General features: G+C 41.4%; 1 protein-coding gene across 1 annotated transcript in view; it reads right to left on the bottom strand.

Annotated features, from left to right (window-relative positions):
* LOC140729649 (very-long-chain 3-oxoacyl-CoA reductase-A-like) overlaps positions 1 to 24,027 on the bottom strand; it is a 168,377-nt gene that overhangs the window by 32,141 nt on the left and 112,209 nt on the right. Inside the window, exon 7 of the mRNA XM_073049668.1 lies at positions 8,577 to 8,611. Within this exon, the coding sequence (XP_072905769.1) occupies positions 8,577 to 8,611 (35 nt within the window). The remainder of the gene's footprint in view (positions 1 to 8,576; positions 8,612 to 24,027) is intronic.

Raw genomic sequence — 24,027 nt, 5'->3', positions numbered from 1 at the left:
CATGCAAGGGCATGAGCTGTTGGTGAAATGACCACAGTCTAACAGCAAGGAGTGGGAAACCATCAATGCAGATGTGAGCCCGATCTTAAGTGGCATCAAGGGATCAGCAGAAAAGAAGATGAAAATGGGTGACCTGATTTACAGCTTATGGAAGGGAGAAATTTGAAGTGAAGGGAAAAGTCAGCAGGAAAGATATGCCTCCTCCCCCTAAATCCCGTCATCTCCAGTAAATCCAACAACTTGTTAAAGAAAGAAGAGGCCTGAGGAAGTCGTGGAAAAAAGCAACAGATGAGGAAAGGGAGGGCATCAACCTCCTTCAAGAGGACCTAAAACAGAGGCTCTTGAAGTCTGTGCAGAGCAGAGAATTTAAGGAAACAATGCAAAAAGAAGGAAAAAGCGAGAACAGACTTCTACAAAGATCCATTTAAATATGTGAAAGGTATTTTCACAAAAGAGAAAAGCGGATCCTTGAAAGCATGAAAAGAAGAGGTTGAAAGACATCTTAGAACCACCCACACTGAAGAGCTAAAAGATGAACCAATACTTGCCCCAGCTGACATTCCACCAATCTCACCCTCACAACATCAATTTAACATCAGCCCTCCAAAGCCGAGTGAGGTGAAAGAGGCAGTGAAGAAGGCAAGATCAGTATCAACACCAGGCCCTAACGGTGTTACGTATTGTGTCTACAAGAATGCCCCGGAGGTTCTGAAATTTCTCTGGAGAAATATGAGGGTTGCATGGGAAAAGCAAATGATCCCCAAAGCCTGGAGAAGAGCGGAGGGGGAAGAGGTTGGGGGAGTTCTGATCCCCACAGAAAAGAACTCGTCCGCCATCGAACATTTTTAGTCAAATAAACCTTCTGAACATAGAAGGCAAAATCTTTTTCAGTGTGTTGGTGCAAAGACTTAAAAAGTATCTGAAACAAACCATTTCAGTGATACATCAATCCAAAAGGCTGGTATAGCAGGCTTCTTGGGATGCCTTGAACATACCAGCGTCATATGGCATCAAATCCAGATGGCTAAGAAAGGAGGAAAGGATTTGCATGTCTTGTTCCTCTACCTGGCCAACGCCTATGGATCAGTTCCTCATTCCCTACTGGTAAAACACTACTTCCAGGATATGCAAGTTTGTCTCACAACAGCTTTGACCTCAGCTTGGCAACCACTGGAAGTAGGCATCATGGCAGGGTGCACCATCTCCCTATTGGCCTTCACTATGGCAATGGAGCTCATTATCAGAGCCTCAAAATGGGTTGCGGGAGGCTACAGTTTGGTCAAAGGTTACCACCGATACGAGCCTATATGGATGATATAACAATACTGATAACAACTGTCCCCTGCACCAATAAGACTTCTAGAAAAGCTTCATCAAAACATCACATGGGCAAGGATGAAGATCAAGCCCAGCAAGTGCAGTAGCAGCTCCATTGTCAAAGGCCAAGACATAGATCAAAGATTTCATATAGACAGAACACCTGTCCCAACTGTTTCAGAAATGCCAGTGAAGAGCTTGGTCCGATGCTATGATGCTAAGCTCAAGGACATCGAGCAGTTTAAACAACTATATGTACCTAGCTCGCATCAACAAGACCGTGCTGCCAGGAAAACTCAAGCTGTGGTGCTTCCAGTTCAGCATACTCCCAAGACTCACGTGGCCTTTAACAGTGTATGAAATCCCCATCAGCAAGGTGGAAAAGCTCGAAAGAGTGATCAACACACGTGAAACAGTAGCTTGGACTTCTATGATGCTCAAGTCCTGTTGGACTGTACGGGAACGTCAAATTAGAATTACCAACTGCAAGTCTTGTGGAAGAATTCAAATGCACCAAAGCAAGGTTGGTCATGACCCTCACTGAATCTGAAGATACTGTTATTTGAACAGCGGCCCCCCGTGTGACAATGGGCAGGAAGTGAAACCCATCTGAAGCCGTGCTAAGTCTGCTCTTCGCTTCAGGGATGTGGTTGGTCAAGTCCAACTTGGGAGAGCCGGGCTCAGGCTCGTCCCAAAGACTCCTCAAAGGCACAAGGCAACATCAGCCCCGAAGAGACAGCTCATGGTGGAAGAGGTGAGAAGACAGGAGGAGGCAGAGCGACACGCCAGGGCCTTCTCAATGGCCAAGCAGGGCCAATGAACTAATTGGGAGAGCCTGGAAAAGAGGAAACTCAGCTGGCGTGATGTCTGGGAGATGGAGGGATCTCGGCTAAGTTTTGTCATCAGAGCCAATTCTGACCACCTACCCACACCCCAGAACCTGAACCAGTGGTGGGGAAAAGACCTCGCTTACTCTCTTTATCAAGCACCTGGATCACGAAGACATATTTTAACAGGATGCACCACAAGCCTCAACCAGGGGCTGTACACGGCAGCATAACCAAGTTCTCAGTCAGTTGGCATCAATCTTGGAACAGAGGTGAATTACCACAAGTGCTCTCCCACAAACATCGACAAGAAAAGTTCACATCACAAGATTTGTACCAGCAGGCCAAACTCCAGAGCACCATTTAACATCAGAAGAGGTAAACATACTGCAGGTTGCTTGGGACTGGAAAACGGATGTGGACTTGGAAAAAAAGCTTGTGTTTCCCCCCAGACAATGCAGCTACAACACTCCAGCCAGACATGGTCCTGTGGTCCACAACAGCCAAGCTGGCATACATTGTGGAATTGACAGTACCATGGGAAGATGGTGTTGAAGAAGCTTATGAGAGGAAAAACACCAAGTACTCTGAACTGGCAATTGAAGCTTCCCAGAATGGCTGGAAGACCAAGATTTTCCTTGTAGAAGTGGGATGCAGGGGATTCGTGGCTAAATCTATGACCAATCTATTGAAGAAGATGGAGGTGAGGGGTTACTCACTCCAACAGGCAATCAATCCTTTGTCAAATGCAGCAGAAGAAAGCCGTGATTGGATCTGGATTAAAAGTAAAGACAACAACTGGGCTGCAAGATGAAGACAGGAGGGTATGGAACTAAGGGGGTGTATCTGGGACGCCAGGAAAAAACATAGAAAATAGGTGCAGGAGTAGGCCATTCGGCCCTTCAAGCCTGCACCGCCATTCAGTATGATCATGGCTGATGATCCAACTCAGAACCCTGTAGCTGCTTTCTCTCCATACCCCCCGATCCCTTTAGCCACAAGGGCCATATCCAACTTCCTCTTAAATATAGCCAATGAACCGGCCTCAACTGTTTCCTGTGGCAGAGAATTCCACAGATTCACCACTCTCTGTGTGTGTGAAGAAGTTTTTCCTCATCTCGGTCCTAAAAGGCTTCCCCTTTATCCTTAAACTGTGACCCCTCGTTCTGGACTTCTCCAACATCGGAAACAATCTTCCTGCATCTAGCCTGTCCAATCCCTTTAGAATTTTATATGTTTCAATAAGATCCCCCCTCAATCTTCTGAACGGTAGCACCATTGAGCCTTCAGGAGTCGCCCCAAAGTGGGCTCTTCATTGTTAATATTGGTGGATTATTCCCAGAAAATAAAAGAAATGGCTTCTAAACTTGCAAGCAATATTGGAACAGTCTATTTTTAATACCTGTAAAATGATTAATTGCTGTTGATACTTGTTAAACAATGACACGTGCATGTTATTTAGTTATCCAATTTAGCATCTGATAAGCTATCAGAATACTGAGTATATCATTAGTATTGTTCAGACTGATGCATTTACGACCAGTCTATTGAAGAAGATGGGGGTGAGGGGTTATTCACTCCAACAAGCAATCAAGTATTTGTCAAATGTAGCAGAAGAAAGCAGTAATTGGATCTGGATTTAAAGGCAAGACAACAACTGGGCTACATGAAGACAGGAGGGTGTGGAACTGAGGGGGGTGTATCTGGGACGCCAGGTAGCACCATTGAGCCCTCTGAAGACGTTGTAGGCTTATCAACGTCAAAGAAGGAGGGTGCCCACCTGATGACCCGATGAGGTACCTACCCTCCTTGTCACCACTCCAAGCCCACTGCCAACATTGTGAGTGCCGACTTACCATAGGGATTGAAACATCAAGTCCTATTAGCTCTAACATGGCTTTTTTTTTCTCATTCCCTTCTGTGGTTTTTAAAAGGTTCCCAATCCTTTATCTTCCCACGAATTTTTGTGATATTATATGTCCTCTTTTCCTTTTATGCTGTCCTGACTTTTCTTGTCAGCTATGGTTGCCTCATGCTCTCTTTAGAATACTTTATCTTGGGGATGTATCTATCCTGCACCTTTTGAACTGCCCACAAAAACTCCAGTCACTGCTGTTCTGCCATCATCAATGCAAGTGTTCCCTTCCATTTAGCTTTGGCCAGCTCTTCTCTCATGCCTCCATAATTCCCTTTAGTCAACCACTATACTAATACATCTGACCATCTACTCCCTCTCAAACTGCAGCGTGAACTCTATCATGTGATCACTTTCTCCTAAGGGTTTGTTTACCTTCAGTTCCCTAATCAAATCTGGTTCATTACACAAAACCCAATTCAGGATTGCCTTTCCCCTACTGGGCTCAACTCCAAGCTGTTCTAAAAAGCCATCTCACAGGCATTCTATAAATGCCATCTTTTGAGATTCCAGCACCAAGATGATTTTCTCAATCTACCTGAATATTGAAATCATCTACGACTATCATAACATTGCCCGTTTTACATGCCTTTTCTATCTCCCATTGTAATTTGTATCCCACATCTAGGATTTGTCTCATCAGGGTCATTTTACCCTTGCAGTTCCTCAACTCTAACAACAAGGAATCTACATCTTCCAATCCAATGTCACCTCATTCTAAAGATTTGATCTAATTTCTATCAACAGTGTCATCCTACCCATTCCCCTTACCTGCTTGTCCTTTCAATACAATATGTATCTTTGGATGGTAAGGTCCCAACTATGATCATTCAGTCATGACTCTGATGTCCAGAACGTTATATAGTACCTGTCAATCACTAAGTGCACTGCAAAACTATCTACCTTATTCCATGTTGTGTGCATTCAAATGTAACACTTTCAGAGCTGTATTCATCATGCTTTTTTAATTTTTTCCCCCTTGTTGCACTGCAACTCCTCCGAATGACTGCAATTTTGCCCTATTATCTGCCCAACCTTCCTCAGTCTCTCTACACACTACAGCTACTTGTACACCAATTGCCCCATCCTCAACCCCTTTGTTTCCTTTCCCATCTTCCTGTCAAATTAATTTAAACCCTCCCCCAACAGCTCTAGAAAACCTGCCCGCAAGGATATTGGACCCCCTTGGGTTCAGGAGTAACCTGTCCTTTTTGTACAGGCCATACCTTCCCAAGAAGACCGAGAAATCCGCCCCTGCATCAATTCCTCAGCCACATATTCATCTGCCAAATCATCCTATTAATTACCCTCGATGGTGCATGGCACAGGCAGCAATCCAGAGGTAACTAACCTGAAGTTCCTGCATTTCAACTTCCCCATTTAACTCCCCATATTTTCTTTGCAAGTGCTACTGAGCAACAGTCATTGAGGCAGCTTAGCACACTTCTCTTAGGTACCAGTAGAAGTGAAGTCTTCTTGAAGCAAGTGAGTACCTCAGACTGCCGAAGTGAGAGGTTAAAGATCTCTGTGAACACTCCAGCCAGTTGATCAGCGCAGGTCATTTGTATCTGGCCAGCTACCCCACCTACACCCTCCTGAAGGCTGATGACATGTCGGCCTCAGAGACTGAAATCACAGGATCATCGGGAGGCTAAGGGAGTTTGCAATGGTTCCTTTTTTTTTTTTAAAATGTTCACAGGCAGCATAACTCTGTACTGAACTTATTTAGAAGTGAAGCACTGTTGTCACCTAAGTTGCTTGATTTAACTCAAAAAGGTACCTGAAGAGATTGTGCAGGCATTAGTAATGACCTTTCAATAGATTTGGGCATCATTCAGGAGAACAAGAAAATTGCAAATGTCACACTACTCATCAAGAAGGGAGGGAGGCAGAAGAAAGCAAATTATAAGCCAGTTAGCCTGACCTCAGCAGTTGGGAAGATGTTGGATTCCATTATTAAGGATGAGGTTTTGGGGTACTTGAAGGCATATGATAATAAACCAAAATCAGCAACATTTTCTTAATGGGAAATCTTGCCTGACAAATCTGTTGTAATTCTTTGAGGTAATAACATGCAGAGTAGACGAGGATAATCAGTGGATGGTGTGTACTTGAATTTTTAGTAAGTCTTTGCTAAACAAGGCAAGAACCCAGGGTATTACAGGAAAAATACTTGCATGGATAGAGCATTGGCTGATTGGCAGGAGGCAAGGAATGAGAATAAAGGAATCCCTTTCAGATTGGCTGCCAGTAACTAGTGGTGTTCCAACAGGGGATTGTGTTGGAACAGCTTTTTTTTTTTACATTGTATGCCAACAATTTGGATGACTGAATTGATGGCTTTGTGGCCAAGTTTGTGGACAATATGAAGATAGGTGGAGGGGTAGGTAGTGTTGTGGAAACAGGCTGCAAAAGGATTTAAGACAGATTAGGAAAGTAAGTTGATAGGTTCTTGATTGGTTGGAGTGTGAAAGGTTATGGGGAGAAGGCAGGAGAATGGGATTGAGTGGTAAATAGAACAGCCATAATGAAATGGCAGAGCAGACTTGATGGGCCAAATGGCCTTATTCTGCTGCTATGTCACAGTCTTATATCTTTAAAAATTGTGATAGCATTCATGTCCTGCTACAACTGTCAGGCATCTGTTGTTGATTCAAGTTTAATCACAATTTGGCCCTTCGCCCATGAAATGGCTTTCTTGAGAACGTACCTTGGCCTCTGGTAACTTGCTTGGTCACCGGGTTTGAATACCTCTAATCTGGCCTTCAGCAAATTGCAGATCTCATGGTTCATCCAGGCCTTCTGGTTGGGGAAATCTCTGGATGATTTTATGGGTACACACTCATCTATAACTGTTTAAATAAAGTCCGTGACAACCATGGTGTATTCATTCAGATCCACAGATGTGTTCATGGACATGGCGCAGTCCACTGACTCAAAGCAGTCCTGTAGCTGTTCCTGTCTTCTGCGACCACCTCATTATTGTCCTAATCTCTGGAGCTATGGTCTTTCAGGTCTGCCTGTATGCCTGATTTTTCTGCATGAAACTGTTGGCATTCCTCATCTTAGTAACAGTGGTCTAGTGTGTTGGGCTCTCTGGTGCTACAGATTATATGCAGGGTTACCTTCAAACAAGCCTAGCTGAAGTATCTGACTATGATTTGAAATGTGTTAGGATGGACTGCTTGTTTGGAGACAGTATCATTCAGAATCGCAAGGACTTGATTATAGTTGATTGGTGGTGGCATGTAAACTTCTGTCAGGATTATCAAGGAGAACTCTCTGGGTAAATAAACTGGACAGCATCTGACTGTCAGGCATTCAAGACTGGGAGAACACAAGTTCAACAAAACCACCACATCAGTACATCACCAAGTGTTTATCATGAATCACCCACCTCCACCTTTTCTGAACTAGCACTTTGGTCCATCCTGTGAATCGAGAAACTTTCGGGTATGATCACCGTATATGATGTGCTAGGAGTTCCATTACACATAGAAAGGGGTCTCATTCCTGTGTTTCAGCCTAGCTTGGAGCATTCCCCCCTCCCCCGCTTTGCTTCTGGCGATGGTATTGAAGCTTCGTCCGCCTAAAGGTGCCGTACCCATTTAGTTGTGTGTTAACTTTATAACATCATGAAATCTGTACACCATTAAGTCGATTTAAAACTATGTTGCTTAAAGGGAAATTACATGCTCCCGATTGCAGTGAATATTTTAAGAGGTATATTTAGAAGTATTGTACGTAGCCCACAGAACAACGCCATGGTTCACTGGCACCATCTTACTAGAGAGAGGTAACAATTATGTATTGTACATTCTGTTTGATACAACTTACTGCCTCAGGCTAATGAATGCAAGAGACATGAATTATATTACAGGAAGAACTGCTGTAAAAATATGGAAAATTACACATCCATAAAACAGGATGCAAAATGATACCTATTGAAAAATATTTAAGCCTATACCACCAATTACCATTTACCATTGAGAGGTAACTGCAACTGATGAATTGAAAATTTTCAGTTATAGATTTACATACAACCATTGCAGATCCAGATTTATCACATGTACATCAAAACATGCAGTGAAATGTGTTTTGTTAATAATCAACACACCTGAGGATGTTCTTGGCTGTGGATTCTCTAGAGTTCTACGGCTTTTCTAATCTCTCACTACAGGGATGGCCAATTCTGCTTTAAATAGCCAATGGATTATGAGTCACTTTTCACTTATGCTTTTGGCTGGTGGGGTTATCCCAGGGAAACACAAGACCAATAGGTTTTAACTGTCAGCATCTACTGAAAAAACTATTGCTGCGTTACTAATGACTCAGATTGTTCACTTAAAGCAATAGCTGTAAAACTGAAAAGGAGATATTTCTTACAGTTCATTAATCATTTTCTGCTACGATACATATATTGTTAATCATTTAAGCAGAAAGACAAAGCTCATTAGTTATTAAATGAATTCTTGAAAGAATCTCCCTTATAAATAATAATGATTTCAATGACTCACCGCTGTACCATGGCAGGCAACACCATCGCAGTCATCTGTAGGAAAAGAAATATCAAGATGCTTATCCCACAAATATGAACATCTAATAAGCATATCTGCATAAATATGTTACTTCCTAAAATAATTTAGAACTTTAAAGAAAATTACCACTGTGTAAGAGCTATTTTTTCTACAGATTTTAAACACTCATATACAAGCTATTCAGAAGTCTTTTGATAGTCACACTTTAAATTCATGATCAGATAAGCAGTTCCTTTATAAAAATAAATAAAAATCATCTCAATCAGGTGCAGTAACTTTACCTAAACATGGAACACATTGCCCCAATACACTCAAACTATGCATATGAAAATACCACAACAGATCAAGTAGGTTTGTTCCAGAACTAGTTTTTAACCCCCAGATTGTCTGATCACTTAGGAGGCATTTTCTGCCTATATTACAAAGCCTTCGCAAAAAAACCCAGCAATAATGGAAGGAGCCATGCAGACAATCCACTGGGTTACAAGCACTGTACATACAAATGAGATTCAATTAAATTAAATTAAAAAGCCTGAATAAGTACATATATTCATTCCCAAAAACTGCAGAACTAGCCCTCTGCTCCCCACTTTTACAGATTTTTTTAAAAACTTGTGTTTTTGATGTCATTCATTTAAATACTATGGAGACATTTTTACCATAATCTCTTGATTTTTGGGCTTTTTCTGCCTTTCAGACAAAATTGACTAATGGAGTGTAAAAATGGAATCTATTCATTATGCAACCACGTTCTGAATTTTATTTTGTTGTCTGTCTGCAATTTTAAACCAAGGTTCAGACACTAGTAAGGGGTACTCTGCAGAAACAATGGCATTTAGTGTAAGTGGTCAAAACAGCCAATTCACACCCACTAGCCTACTAGTGAAAATTACCTTTTGCATTCCAAGACATAATTCAGTTCATTGAGTAGGGGCAAAAATCTGCATGGCTATCTTAAATGATTCCTAAATTGCTTACAGCTCTAAAGTACCTATTACTTTATATGATTATTTATTTTATTTAGAGAGACGGCACGGAACAAACCCTTCTGGCCCAATGAATTGTGTTGTTCAGCAACCCACTTATACACTATCCTAATCACAGACAGCTTACAATGACCAATTAACCTACTAATTAGTATGTCTTTGAACTGAGGGAGGAAACCAGAGCACCCGGAAGAAACACACGTCGTCACGGAGAGAATGTACAAGCTTCTCACAGATGGCATAGGAACTGAACTCCGAACTCTGACACCCTGAGCTGCAACAGCTCCACACTAATGGCTATGCTACCGTGGCGTCCTATTAGATCACCAGCTATGCTGAATAAGGTACAAGGATTGGATAAGGCCTATCATGTTATTAAAGACCGACCACAATAATCAAAGATAATTATATAAATGTAAATTGCTGCAATGGAAATCTAAACCTATGAAAAAATTTAAATCATCTGCATTGTGCTGTGAACTAAAAACTTTAGCTTGAAACTCCTCAGCATAGGGCTTAAATAAACTAGCTGTGTAGAGGTGATGTGCCATGTAGAAAGTATTTGAATTTACTTCATGAATATGCAATGACTAAAGGACTTAAGTGTCCTGAAATGAATATAGTTAAAATGAACCATGGGAAAACATGCAAATGCCACACAGACAGTACCGGAGGTCAGGAATGAACACAGAGTTGAAGCAGAAACTATCAGCTGTGTCACCCCATAACAACATACTTTCTTACATACTTTCAACATACATACCTCTTGCACACTACAAAAAACTGCAAAAATCAAGAAGTTCTTAATTTGTTTCCTACTGACTTCTGTGAGAGGTGCAATGAAAATTAATTGCAAAGATTGAATACTGTCATTTTATTAAAGACAGACCATAGTAATCAAAAAATATACATAATGTAAATTGCTGCAATGGAAATGTAAATCTGTGGGGAAAAAATTAAACTACCTGCATTGAGCTCTGAATCAAAAACTTTAAATATTTCATCAAAAGACGTAAAGCAAAAGAGCAGTAGAATTAAAGATTAAAGAGAACACTGACAACCCAAAGTTTTCAACTTGCATTAAAACTTAGCATTATTGTTGGTGTTTATTTAAGTATAGAGTACGGCACTAGTGGCTACCAGCAACTAGCTGTAATACCACGTATGCTAGAGTGATTTTTAATTTTTGTTTCAAAAATATTTCCCCAATATAGAAAACCAGCCATAACTTTAAAACAAGTTAAGATCACGTTTCGCAAAAGGCAAGTTAGATGAGGAGAAAGAAATTCAATCCTCATTTTGCTTACTCACAATAATGCAGCTTCATATTTTCCCCAAGTACTATGGCATTTTCATTATTCAAGTAATTTTATGAGTGATCTGCCAGTTCCATTGGGAACAAGCACCAGCTGAAGAACAAATCATTTTCAGATTCCTGGAACTCCCCTCAGTGAGTGCTTCTGGCTACAAGCTGAGTGCAGGGCTTCACCAATCTCACTCACTATTTTATATCAAGCAAATGAAAATGCTTATTCATTTGAGGCAGATGCAACAAAATATTAATGATAGCTTGGTTAAAGGAAACTTATGAACTGCTATCTCTAGTCATGTTATATCAGCAATGCCTTCCAGGTTATAATAGATCACAACAACTGCATCAGTGCTCTTCAAATTTTATCTGTTGCTTTCCCCCCCTTGTTCATATTCTCAACACTCACTCCATCACATATTTAAAGCAAATTTCCTTCTGATGACCTGCAAAATTGTAATTCTCCTGATTTCACGATTGCAGAAACATGCTAGCATGTTTATAATATCAGACAACAAGATATTTTGCAAAGGCCTTTTTAAAAATGTGTATGTATATTAGGCAGCACCCTTAGAGAGAAAGACAATGTTAAAAAACCATATCAATGGCTCAGTTCCTCTCTTAACAAAATCTGCAGAGCACCTGTAGCACTTTATTTGAATTTCTAGCATACCTAGAGTTTTATTTGTATTAAAAGGAGCCTTGTGGTTAAAATACATTTGGATAAGTAATTATGCTAATTTTGTCAAAATGATTTTGTCCTCACTTAATTCACCATCATCTTTAATCACAGATACATTGTTGGAGATCATTTAGATTTCAATTTATAGACACAGGACAAAATGCCAGAAGCAGATTAAATAGCATCTCACCCACCTCTCGTACTGGCATCTACAGTAGTTCCACACATTCACCACCTTCTGAATAAAGTAGTTCTCTCTCATTTCCTTTTAAACATTTCACCTTTCACACTTAACCCATCACCTCTGGTTGTAATCTCATCCAACTTCAGTAAAAAAAGTCTGCTTGCATTTACCCTATCTATACCCCTCATAATTTTGTATACCTCTATGAAAGCACTCCCCAATCCTCTACGTTCTCATCTAATCAATCTTTCCTTACATCTCAGGTCCTCCAGACCCGGCAACATCCTTATAAATTTTTTCTACATAATTTCAAACTTATTTATATCTTTCCTGTAGGTAGGTGACCAAAACTGCATATAGTTCAAATTAGGCCTCAACAACATCTTATACAACCAACATAATATCCCAACTCCTGTGCTCAATATTTTGATCAATGAAAGCCGACGTGCTAAAAACTTTCTTTATGATCCTATCCAGCTGTGACAACACTTCCAATGAATTATAGTCCTGCCTTGTCAGATCCTTTTGTTCTACAGCACTCCTCAGTGCCCTAACATGGTTGGTCCTCCCAAAGTGCAACACCTCGCACTTGTCTGCATTAAATTAAATGCCATCTGCCATTTTTCAGCCCATTTTTTTCAGCTGTTCCAGATCCCACTGCAATCTTTGATAGCCTCCCTTGCTGTCTGCTACAACCCAAATCTTGGCATCATCTGCAAATTTGCTGATCCAGTTAACCAGATCATTGACGTAGATGACAAATAACAACAGACCCAGTAATGATCCCTGCAGTACTCCATTAATCACAGGTCTCCACTCAGAGAGGCAACCATCTACTACTACTACTCGAGAACTCTGCAGATGCTGGAAATTCAAACAACACACACAAAATGCTGGTGGAACACAACAGGCCAGGCAGTATCTATAAGGAGAAGTACTGTCGACATTTCAGGCCGAGACCCTTCGTCAGGACTAACTGAAAGGAAAGATACTAAGAGATTTGAAAGTAGTGGGGGGGGGGAGGAATGCGAAATGATAGAAGACCGGAGGGGGTGAAATGAAGCTAAGAGCTGGAAAGGTGACTGGCGAAAGTGATACAGAGCTGGAGAAGGGAAAGGATCATGGGACGGGAGGCCTTGGGAGAAAGAAAGGGGGAGGGGGGAGCACCAGAGGGAGATGGAGAACAGGCAGAGTGATGGGCAGAGAGAGAGAAAAAAAAAACAAACAACTAAATATTGTCAGCGATGGGGTAAGAAGAGGAGGGGGGGGGGCATTAACGGAAGTTAGAGAAATCAATGTTCATGCCATCAGGTTGGAGGCTACTCAGCCGGTATACAAGGCGTTGTTCCTCCAACCTGAGTGTGGCTTCATCTTGACAGTAGAGGAGGCCATGGATAGACATATCAGAATGGGAATGGGACATGGAATTAAAATGTGTGGCCACTGGGAGATCCTGCTTTCTCTGGCGGACCGAGAGTTAGTCCTGACGAAGGGTCTCGGCCTGAAATGTCGACAATGCTTCTCCTTATAGATGCTGCCCGGCTTGCTGTGTTCCACCAGCATCTTGTGTGTGTTGTTCATCTACTTGTACTCTGGTTTCTCTTGCAAAACCAATATCTAATCCAATTTATTATGTCATTTTGAATGCCAGGTGACTGAACATTCTTGACCAACCTTCCATGCAGGACACTGTCAATTGTCTTGCTAGAGTCCATGTAGACAACATCCACTTCTTCATCAACTTTCCTGGTTACTTCCTGAAAAACTATCTCAGCTTGGTTAGACACTATTTACCACACACAAAGCTATGCTGACTATACCTAATCAGTCCACGTCTATCCAAATAGTCATATATCCAGTTTCTTAGAATATCTGCTAACTACTTTCTCACTACTGATGTCAGGCTCACTGGTCTATTACATCCTGGGTTTTTTTTTAAAGAGCCTTTGTTAAACAGTGGATCAACATTAGCTACCTTCCAATCCTCTGGTACCTCACCTGTCGCTAAGGATGATTCAAATGTCTCTGTTAGTGCCTCTGCAATTCTGCACTTGGCTCCCATAGGGTCTGAGGGAACACCTGGTCAGGCCCTGGAGATCTGTCCACCCTGATTTCCCTCAAAACAGCAAACACCACCTCCTCTGTAATTTGTGTAGGGTCCATGACCTTACTGCTGCTTTGCTTCACTTCCATAGATTCTGTATTCACCTTCCAGACAAATGCAGATGCACAGAATTCATTTAAGATCTCCCCCAACTCTTTATCTCCACACATAGATTACATTCTGAATTTCCAGTGGACCAATTTTGTCCCTTGCAATTCTTCCACTCTTAACATATCTGTAGAATCCCTTCAGATTCTTCTTCACCTCATCTGCTAGAGCAACCTCATGGCTTCTTTAAAGCCCTCCTGACTTTTTCCCTCAAGTGTTTTCTTGCATTTCTTGTACTCAGGTACCCCACTTATTCCTGCCTGCCTATACCTGCTATGCACCTCCTCTTTCTTATCCAAGGCCTCATATCTCTTGAAAACAGAGGTTCACTAAACCTGTTATCCTTTGTTTTTATTCTGCACATACAAGTTCTGTACTCTCAAAATTTCACTTTTGAAGGCCTCCCATTCACCAAGTACACCTTTGCAGGAAAACAGCCGGTCCCAATCCACACTTGCCAGATCCTTTATGATACCATTGAAATTGGCCTTTCTCCAATTTAGAATCTTAACCCGAGAACCAAACCAATCCTTTTACATAATGTCATTCCCTAAGAGCAGATCAAGTATTGCACACTCTCTCATGGGGCCTTCTTTATATAGACATACTCTATCCCATCTAGTCCCTTTACAGTGTGGGAGTCTCAGTCAATATGCAAAACATTAAAATCAACTACTATCACAAAATTATGTTCGTTTGAACAGCTTGTGACCTCTCTACAAATTTGTTCCTTTAAGTCCTGCAGCTAGTTAGGTAGTCGAAAATATAGCCCCATTAACGTATAAAACCTCACTATACGAGTTCTCCAGGCTGTCCTGACTAAGCACTGCCATAACATTTTCCTTGCAACCAAGTCTCACCGATGTCTACAACATCATAATTCTATGCGTTGATCCATGCCAAGCTCATCTGCCTTTCCTATAATGCTTCTTGCGTTGAAATATACAGTCCGCCCTCCTTATTGACGGATTTCGCATGCGCGGATTCAATCAACTGCAGATTGGGAAAACCCGGAAGTTCTCTTTCCAGCACTCATTGTTTGAGCATGTATAGACTACCGTACTTTTTCTTGTCATTATTCCCTAAACAATACAGTATAACAACTATTTACATAGCATTTACATTGTATTAGGTATTATAAGTTATCTAGAGATGATTTAGAAGTACAGGCAGTCCCCGGGTTATGAACGTGTACCGGTCCTGAGTCCGTCTTTAAGTCGGAACAGGTACATCCAGTATTATTTAGCGTCAGTTAGTCAAATATTTGTCTTTGTATATAGTATATATTTTACCTTTCTATGCAATAAACCATTTAAGAAATGTATGTATTTCAATAATTAAACCACTGCATTGCTTAGTAATAATTGTAGCTTTCATCGGGGCAGGATCTTCCACATGCTCCATTAAAATTGTTCCGATCGTTAACCGACTGTAGCCTAACGCTTTTCCAATGACCGATGGTGTTTCACCTCTTTCTGATCACTTTATTTCTTCCACTTTATTTTCAATTGTAATTGTGATTATTTTCGTGAGCAGAAACACTGCAGATTCAGAGCTGTGCCGGGTCCTAAAGACAACCGCACTGAGACAGGTTAAATAAGGGACTTGAGCATCTGCGTTTTTTGGTATCCGCGGCGAGTCCCAGAACCAATCCCCCGCGGATAAGGAGGGCCGACTGTATGCAACTTTCTCACTTTTTCCAGAACATTTTAAGTATCCCCAATGGCTACATCTGCACTAGGTGCATCAGGATGCAGCTCCTTAGAGACTGTGTTAGGGAACTGGAGCTTCAGCTCATTGAATTTTGACTTGTTAGGGAAAGTGAAGAGGTGACAGACAGGAGCTACAGGAAAGTAGTCACCCCAAGACTACAGGAGACAGGTAAATGGGTGACAGTCAGGAGAGGAAAGGGAGAATGTCAGAGAGTGGAGAACACCCCTGTGGCTGTCCCCCTCAACAATAAGTACTGTTGGGGGGGGAGAAAATAACCTACCTAGGGAAGCAATAGTGGCCGTGTTTCTAGCACGGAGTCTGGCCCTGTGGTGCAGAAGGGCAGGAACTGAAGAGGATGGCAGCAGTAATAGGATACTCTATAGTGAGGGGAACAGAGAGGCGATTCTGTAGACTCAAAAAAGAAACATGGATGGTAGTTTGCCTCCCAGGTGCCAGAATCCACAATATCCTGAAAAGGGAGGGTAACCAGCCATAAGTTGTGGTACATATTGGTACCAATGACATTGGTAGAAAAAGTGAGGTCCTGAGAACAGAGAGTTAGAAAGGAAGCTGAGAAGCAAGATCTCAAGGGCAGTAATCTCGAGATAGGAATTGAGGATAGGAATATAATGAGATAGTGAATAAATGTGTGGCTGAAGAATTGGAGCAGGATGCAGGGATTCAGATTTCTGGATCATTGGGACCTCTTCTGGGGCAGGTGTGACTTATACAAAAGGAACGGGTTACACTTGAATCCGAGGGAGACTGATATACTTGCAGGCAGGTTTGCTAGAGCTGTAGGGAGTGGTTTAAACTAAAATGCAGGTGGATGGGAACCAGTGTAATAGAGTTGGTGATAAGCCAGTAGGCTTACAAGTAGATGATGTAATATGTAATGTGAATGTAAAGGAAGACAAGCCAATAATTGGGTACAACTGCAGACAGAGTAAAGAGTTAAATTGTACTACAGAGGCAAATAAAGATAACACAACCTCTGGCTGGTTACCCTCCCTTTTCAGGATATTGTGGACATGTGCAGAAACATCGCATACTCTGGCACCTGGGAGGCAAACTACGATCCACATTTCTTTGCCAGAGGGGAGAGATGCATGCAGCTTTACAGTGGTCAGACAGGAGCTTGGTTGGTTGTAGCTCTAAAGCCAAAAAACACTTTGCAAAGGGAGCTAGAAAAGGCATGTAATAAGGGTAATGTCACAATTGTAATGGGGGAATTCCAATATGCAAGGGGATTGGGAAAATCAGGTTGCTGTTGGATCACAAGACAGGGAATTTGTTGAATGCCTATGAGATGGCTTCTTAAGAGCAGTTTGTGCTCGAGCCTATGAGGGGAAAGGCTATCTTAGACTGGGTGCTGTGTAATAACCCAGATCTTATTAGTTAATGTAAATGAACTCTTAGGAGGCAGTGATCATAATATGATTGAATTCACACTGCAATTTGAGAAGGAGAAGCACAAGTCACATGTGGAATCGCAATGGAATAAAGTGAATTACAGAGGCATGAGAGAGGAGCTTGCCCAGGTGGATTAGAGGGGAGTATTGGCAGGGATGCAGCAGAACAGAGGTGGCTGAAGTTTCTGGGAATAGTTCACAAAGCACAGGATAGATATGTCCCACAGAAGTAGTTGTTCTCAAATGGCAGGGCTAGGTAACTGTGGCTGACAAGGGAAGTTGAGGCCTGCATAAAAGCCAAGGAAAGGGCATATAAGGTAGCAAAAGTTAGTGGGAAGTTTGACGATGGGAAGCTTTTAAAATCCAACAAAAGGCAACCAAAGAAGCTACAAGAAGGGAAGAGATGAAATATGAGGGCCAAGTGAGAGCTGATACTGGACCACTGGAAAATGATGCTGGTGAAGTAGTAATGGGGGAACAAAAAATGGCAGATAAACTTAATAAACACTTTGCTTCATTCTTTACTGTGGAAGACACTGGCTGTATGCTAAAGGTCCATGAGTGTCAGGGAGCAGGAGTGAGTGCCGCTGCTATTACAACAGAAAAAGTGCAAGGCAAACTCAAAAGACCTTATGGTGAATAAGTCACCTGGACCAGATGGACCATCTCCCTGAGCACTGAAAGAGGTTACTGAAAAGATAACAGATACATTGGACATAATCTTTCAAGAATCACTCGATTCTGGCATGGTTCCAGAGGAGTGAATGATTGCAAATGTCACTCCACTCTTTAAGGGTGGAAGACAAAAGAGAGGAACAAAGAACATAGAAACCTGCAGCATATTAAAGGCCCTTCAGCCCACAATGTTATGCCAACCACGTAACCTACTCTAGAAACTGCCCTACCACATAGCCCTCCATTTTTCTAAGCTCCATGTACCTATCTAAGAGTCTCTTAAAAGACCCTATTGCATCCACCTCTACCACTGTCATGGGCAGTGCATTCCACCATACCTACCACTCCCTGTGAAAAATAAAAACACTTACCTCTGACATACCCCCGTTCCTACTTCTAAGCACCTTAAAAGTATGCCCCCACGTGTTAGGCATTTCAGCCTCTGGCTATCCACATGATTAATGCCATGCTCTCACCATCATATACACCTCTATCAGGTCACCTCTCATCCTCCGTCACTCCAAGGAGAAAGGCCAAGTTTACTCAACCTATTCTCATAAGGTGCACCCTCCAATTCAGGCAACATTCTTGTAAATCTCCTCTGCACTCTCTCTATAGTATTCACATTTTTCCTGTAGTGAGGTGACTAGAACTGAACACAGTACTCCAAGAGGGGTTTGACCACGGGCTTGTATAGCTATAACATTACAACACACCATACACCTTCTTAACGACACTGTTAACCTGCGTAGTAGCTTTGAGAGTCCTATGGACACGGACCCCCAAGATCTCTCAGATCCTCCAAACTGCTCAGAATCTTGCCATTTATATTCTGTCTTCAAATTTGACCTAAGCAGTTGATAGATTCCTGATTGTTCAGGCATCAAGGGATACGGTGAGAGGGCAGGTGTATGTGTTTGAATGGGATCCGGAATCAGCCATGAAATGGACAGAGCGAACTCGATAGGCTGAATGGCCTAATTCTGCTCCTATGTCTTATGGTCTTATAATCGAACCCAGAAAATTAGTTGCTCAACCTTTTGATTGTGGTATTGTCTTAAGAATATCTGTCTCCACAACATATCCACCATCTGTTCTGACACTCCGGTTCCGTTCCCCCTGCAACTCTTGTTTAAATACCACCCCCACCACCCCATGCAGTACTAGCAAACCTTCCTGTTAGGATGTTAACCCCCCCCCCCCCCCAGGTTAGGTGCAAACCGTCTGTTATGCACATGTTCCACCTTCCCTGGAAGAGAGCCCAATGATTCAAAAATCTGAAGTCCTCCTTCCTACACCAACTCCTTAGCCACAAGTTAAACTGTATGATGATCTTATTTCTGGTCTTATTAGCATGAGTAGTAATCCTGAAATCACAATCCCAGAGATCCTGTCCTTTAACTTAGCACCTAACTCTCTGAATTCACTCCGCAGAACCTCATCAACCTTCCTACTGATGTCATTGGCACCTACATAGACCACGACCTCTGGCTGCTCACCCTCTGACTTATGAATGCTAGGGACTCTGAGATGCCCCAGACACTGGCACCTAGATGCAACATACTACCCAGGAATCTCATTTACAACCACAGAACCTTCTTGCTGGTCCCCTAACTCACAAATCCTCACCTCTTCTTCCCCCTTCTCTTCTGTGCCACAGAGCCAGACTCAGTGCTAAAGACCTGACTGCTATGACTCTCCTCTGCTAAGTTATCAGCCCCAACATATCAACAAGCTTCAAAACCTGGGCCTCTGTAGCACACTGTGCAAATGGAGCCTTGACTTCCTCACTGGGAGACCACAGTCTGTGCAGACTGGAAATAATATCTCTTCCTTGTTGATAATCAACACCTCCGCACCTCAAGGATACATGTCAGCCCAATGCCATACCCTCTACACCCACAACTATGTGGCCAGGCACAGCTCAAACACCGTCAATAAAATCACCACGACACAACTACTGTTGGGAGAATTTCAGATGCTGACAATGTGGTGTAGAGGAGCGAGTTAGATCAGCTGGTTGAGTGGTGTCACAGTAACAACCTTCCACTCAATGTCAATAAGACCCAGAAATTGATTGTTGACCTGAGAAAGGGGAAGTTGAAGGAACACACACAAGTCCTCATTGAGGAATCAGAAGTGGAAAGGGTGAACAGTTTCAAGTTCCTGGGTGTCAACACCTCTTGAGAATGTATCTCTTGAGAAGTTCCTGGGTCCAACATATTGATGCAATTATAAAGAAGACATGACTGTAGCAATATTTGATTAGAAGTCTGAGAAGAATTGGTATGTCACTAAAGACAGTCACAATCGTCTAAGGATGTACTGTGCAGAACATTCTAACTGCTGCTTCACCATCCGGTATGGAGAGGCCTCTGCTTAAGATCAGAAGCAGCTGCAGAAATTGTAAACACTATCAGCTTCATAATAGCCTTGACAACATCTTAGATGCCTTAAAAAGGCAGCATCCGTCATTAAGGATCCTTATCAACCAAGTCATCCCCTCTTCTCATTGCTACCACCAAAGAGGAAGTACATGAGCCTGAAGACGCACACTCAACTTTTCAGAAACTGCTTTCCCCCCTCTGCCATCAGATTTCAGAATGGACAATGAACCCATGAATACTATTTCAGTACTTAATTTTTCTTGTCTCTTTAATTATTTATTTAATTTTACTTTTAAAATATGATAACTTAGTTTTTATTATGTATTACAATGTACTGCTGCCGCAAAACAAATTTCCCGATGCATGACAGTGATGTTAAACCTGATTCATATCCTTACAAACATTCACAGTAAAACTAAGAAATACCATATAAACACTGAAAATCTTCATATAAAGACCGACAAGCAACCCATGTGCAAAAGACAAAATATGCAAATACTAAAAAATAACCATTGTGAATAATAACATTGAAAACAATCGTTATAGAGTTCTTGAAAGTGAGTCCACAGGTTGTGGAATAGTTTAGTGTTGAGGTGAGTGAAGTTATCCATACTGATTCAGGACCCTGTTGGTTGAAGGGTAATATGTGATCCTGAACCTGGTGATGTGGGACTTCCCAACAGCAGCAGTGAGAAGAGAGTATGGCCCAGAGGGTTGATGTCCCTGATGATGGATGCTGCTTTCTGGCAGCAGCACTCCTTATAAATGTGCTCAATGGTGGGGAGGGCTTTGCCTGTGAAGGGCTAGGCTGTATGCACCACTGCTTGAGAGACTTTTCTGTTCTTAGCCATTTATATTTCGATACTTTGCCATGATGCAAACCAGTCAGGATACTCTTCACTGTGGATCTATGGAAGTTAATCAAAATTTTAGATGACATGCCGAATCTGCCCAAACTCCTTCTGCCATGCCTTCTTTATAAAGGCACTTACATGCTGGTCCCAGGACAGAGCTCTAAAATGATAACAGAGTGATTCCCAAACAATTGGAGGGCATATTAGCAGCATTATACCATACTAGAGAGTTGAAAGTTCAGCATTGGACAAGATTTTTTTTTGCTTTAAAACTGGTTTATATTTAAACTGAGTTTTACACTATTGGGGTGGACCAACTCATTTCACTTGGGTAGCTACTGTAGCTAAGCGTGCAAGCTGATAAGCACTGCATTTTGCACTTCTATCATTCCAGAAGAAATTTATATATTGTATCTACTGTTTTTCCTGAGCAGTGACATAGCAGCAATGTAAAATAGCAGCAAAAATAGTCTTCTGATCTTCCAGATTTGACGATTTCTGATAAAAGTTTAATTTTAATATTTTGAAACACCATTGTTAATACTTTTTTTATTTTATGCACACAGTTGTCACTTTAACAACACTAATCAAAAGCAAACACTTGTGCAGTTTACCAGTTCAATGATCATCTACACAATTCTTAGCACAATTGGAAACCTGTGGCAAAACTAAGAACATATACAAAGGAATCTGACCAAGATTAATTTAGTCATTTCAAATTGTTATAATCAACTTATAGCACTTCAGTTTCATTAGATTACCTAAAATTATTACAACTCAATGAGCAGTTAAAAGTATTTGAATGCCTCCAACTTACCAATCAATACTCATACAAAAGTTAAACACTTCCTTACACTTCATTTTCCTGAACAAAAAAAAACCTGAATTTTATATGTTACATAAATCTTCAATTCCTGGCATTTGTTCCCCAAAGCAAGCTTGCCAACGCCCACAGCGTCTGTTCATCCTCACACTCAAACACCCACACAGTCTCTCAGGCACACACACTCTTCCTCTGTAGCTTCACCTAGCACAACCTATCAAGTATGTTTATCAGCAAGAAAATACTTGGGAATAGTACCTCCATTGCTAATACCTTAAATTATGATGCTGCAACACGACTTAGCTTAATCGTTCAACATCTGAAACCAAGTATTAGCCTTAGATTTTTCTTTAAGGTATGCCTTATTAAATGAATTTATTAGAGCTCTCTATTATATTGCAGAAAATGAGTAAAATTCATTTTCTTTCCCCTTTCAGTTTTAGCTCTGAATAATATGGTTACAAAATTTAACTAGATGGATTTGTGCTCTAATTATTAAGAGCATATCTCAAGGGTAAGTTCAGTTTGTTGTCACTCAAACATACATATGTATACTGTCAAATGAAAATATCCTTCTCCGGACCAAGGTTCACAACACAATATGTGCTCACACACATAACAAAGTAATATTGCCACCAGTAAATTAACCTATAATAAGGTGCAGTTATGACACAAGTTAAAAAGTAAACAGTATAACTACTGGCGCTTCATGTGTGATGAGACCTGGATGGTGATAGGGAGCTCAGTAATCTTATTGTCTGGAAAAAGCTGTTTCCCATCCTAATAGTTCTTGTCCTAATGCTACAAAACCTCCTGCCTGATGGCAAAGGGTCAAGGAGATTGTAGGGCAGATTGGAGGGATCACTGACAATGCTAAGGGCCCTGCATACGCAGCGCTCCTGATAAATGTCTCTGATGGGTGGAACAGACACCCCGATGATCTTCTCAACAGTCCTCATAATCCTTTATTGGGACTTGCAGTCAGATGACTTGCAATTACTGTACTAGACATTGATGCAGCTGGTCAGGACATCTTGGTGATGCTCCTGTAAGAATTGATTGGAAGCAGGTGGGGGCTGAGCCTCAGTCGCCTCAATCTCCTTAGGAACATTAGGAGTCAAATTATTTTTAAGCCAGCAGATCCTAGTGTGGTGCAATGCTTATCTCAACCCAAGTTATACTTGATTTTGTGTTCTAAGTTTGCATTATAAGAGTAATGAAATTCAAGCTATAAATAGTTACCCTGTAACTAACAGACACCCCTCCTCTATCCTCCAGTCTTTACACAATCAATCATGCAATTCTTAAACACTATGCAGTGAAAACATACAGTTGATAGTTTCACCGCCATACTGCAGACTGTGGATACTCAACAATTCCTTTTATTATTGTCCCCATATATCTTCAACCTTCCTGACTTGAGGGACTAACTTATTCCTGCCCCATGTTCTTGACATTATTGATTATTGACATGGCATCTTCAATGACAATGAGTCAGACTACAGGAAGGAGGCAGAGAGCTTGGCAACATGATGTCACAACAACAACTTCACCTTCAATGTCAACAAAAGGAAAGAGAAGGTCACTAACCTAATAAAAAGGGGGGGTGCACATGCTTATGACTGTATCAGTGGTGTTGAGGTTAAGAGCTACAAGTTCCTAGGTGTGAACATCATCAATAGCCTGCATTGGTTCAACCATATTGATGTTACAGCCAAGAAAGCTCATCAACTCTTCTACTTCATTAGGAGGCTAAGGAAATTTGGCATGTTTTTGTCAAATCTTATCAATTTTTTTTAACAATGCACATTTAGAAAGCATGGTGCATAATGCAACTATTCTGCATAAGATTGCCAATTTATGTATACTATATATAACTTTGAGATTCGTCTCCTTACAGGCAGCCACAAAACAAAGAAACCGAATTAAATAAAAGACCATCAAACACCAATGTGCAGAAAGAAAAATAAATTGTGTAAACAATAAAAATAAATAAATAACTTTCAAAACTAGGTCTTATAAAGTGAGCCCACAGCCACAAAGTGAGTTGACAGCCGATCTGGGAACCCGTTAGTTGTGAGCCACAGCCTCAGTTCAGTGGAGAGACAAGTAAACCTTGCAGAGCAGCGAGCTGAACACCAGCCCGAGCTTTTCAATCTGGCCCAGTGTTCAAATCAGTCAAACCTCAGCTTC

This window comes from Hemitrygon akajei, chromosome 6 (genome assembly GCF_048418815.1).
Source record: "Hemitrygon akajei chromosome 6, sHemAka1.3, whole genome shotgun sequence".
NCBI classification, from domain to species: Eukaryota; Metazoa; Chordata; class Chondrichthyes; order Myliobatiformes; family Dasyatidae; genus Hemitrygon; species Hemitrygon akajei.
Note: the sequence above shows the minus strand (reverse complement) of the source record. Positions and strands in the feature narration are given on the sequence as shown.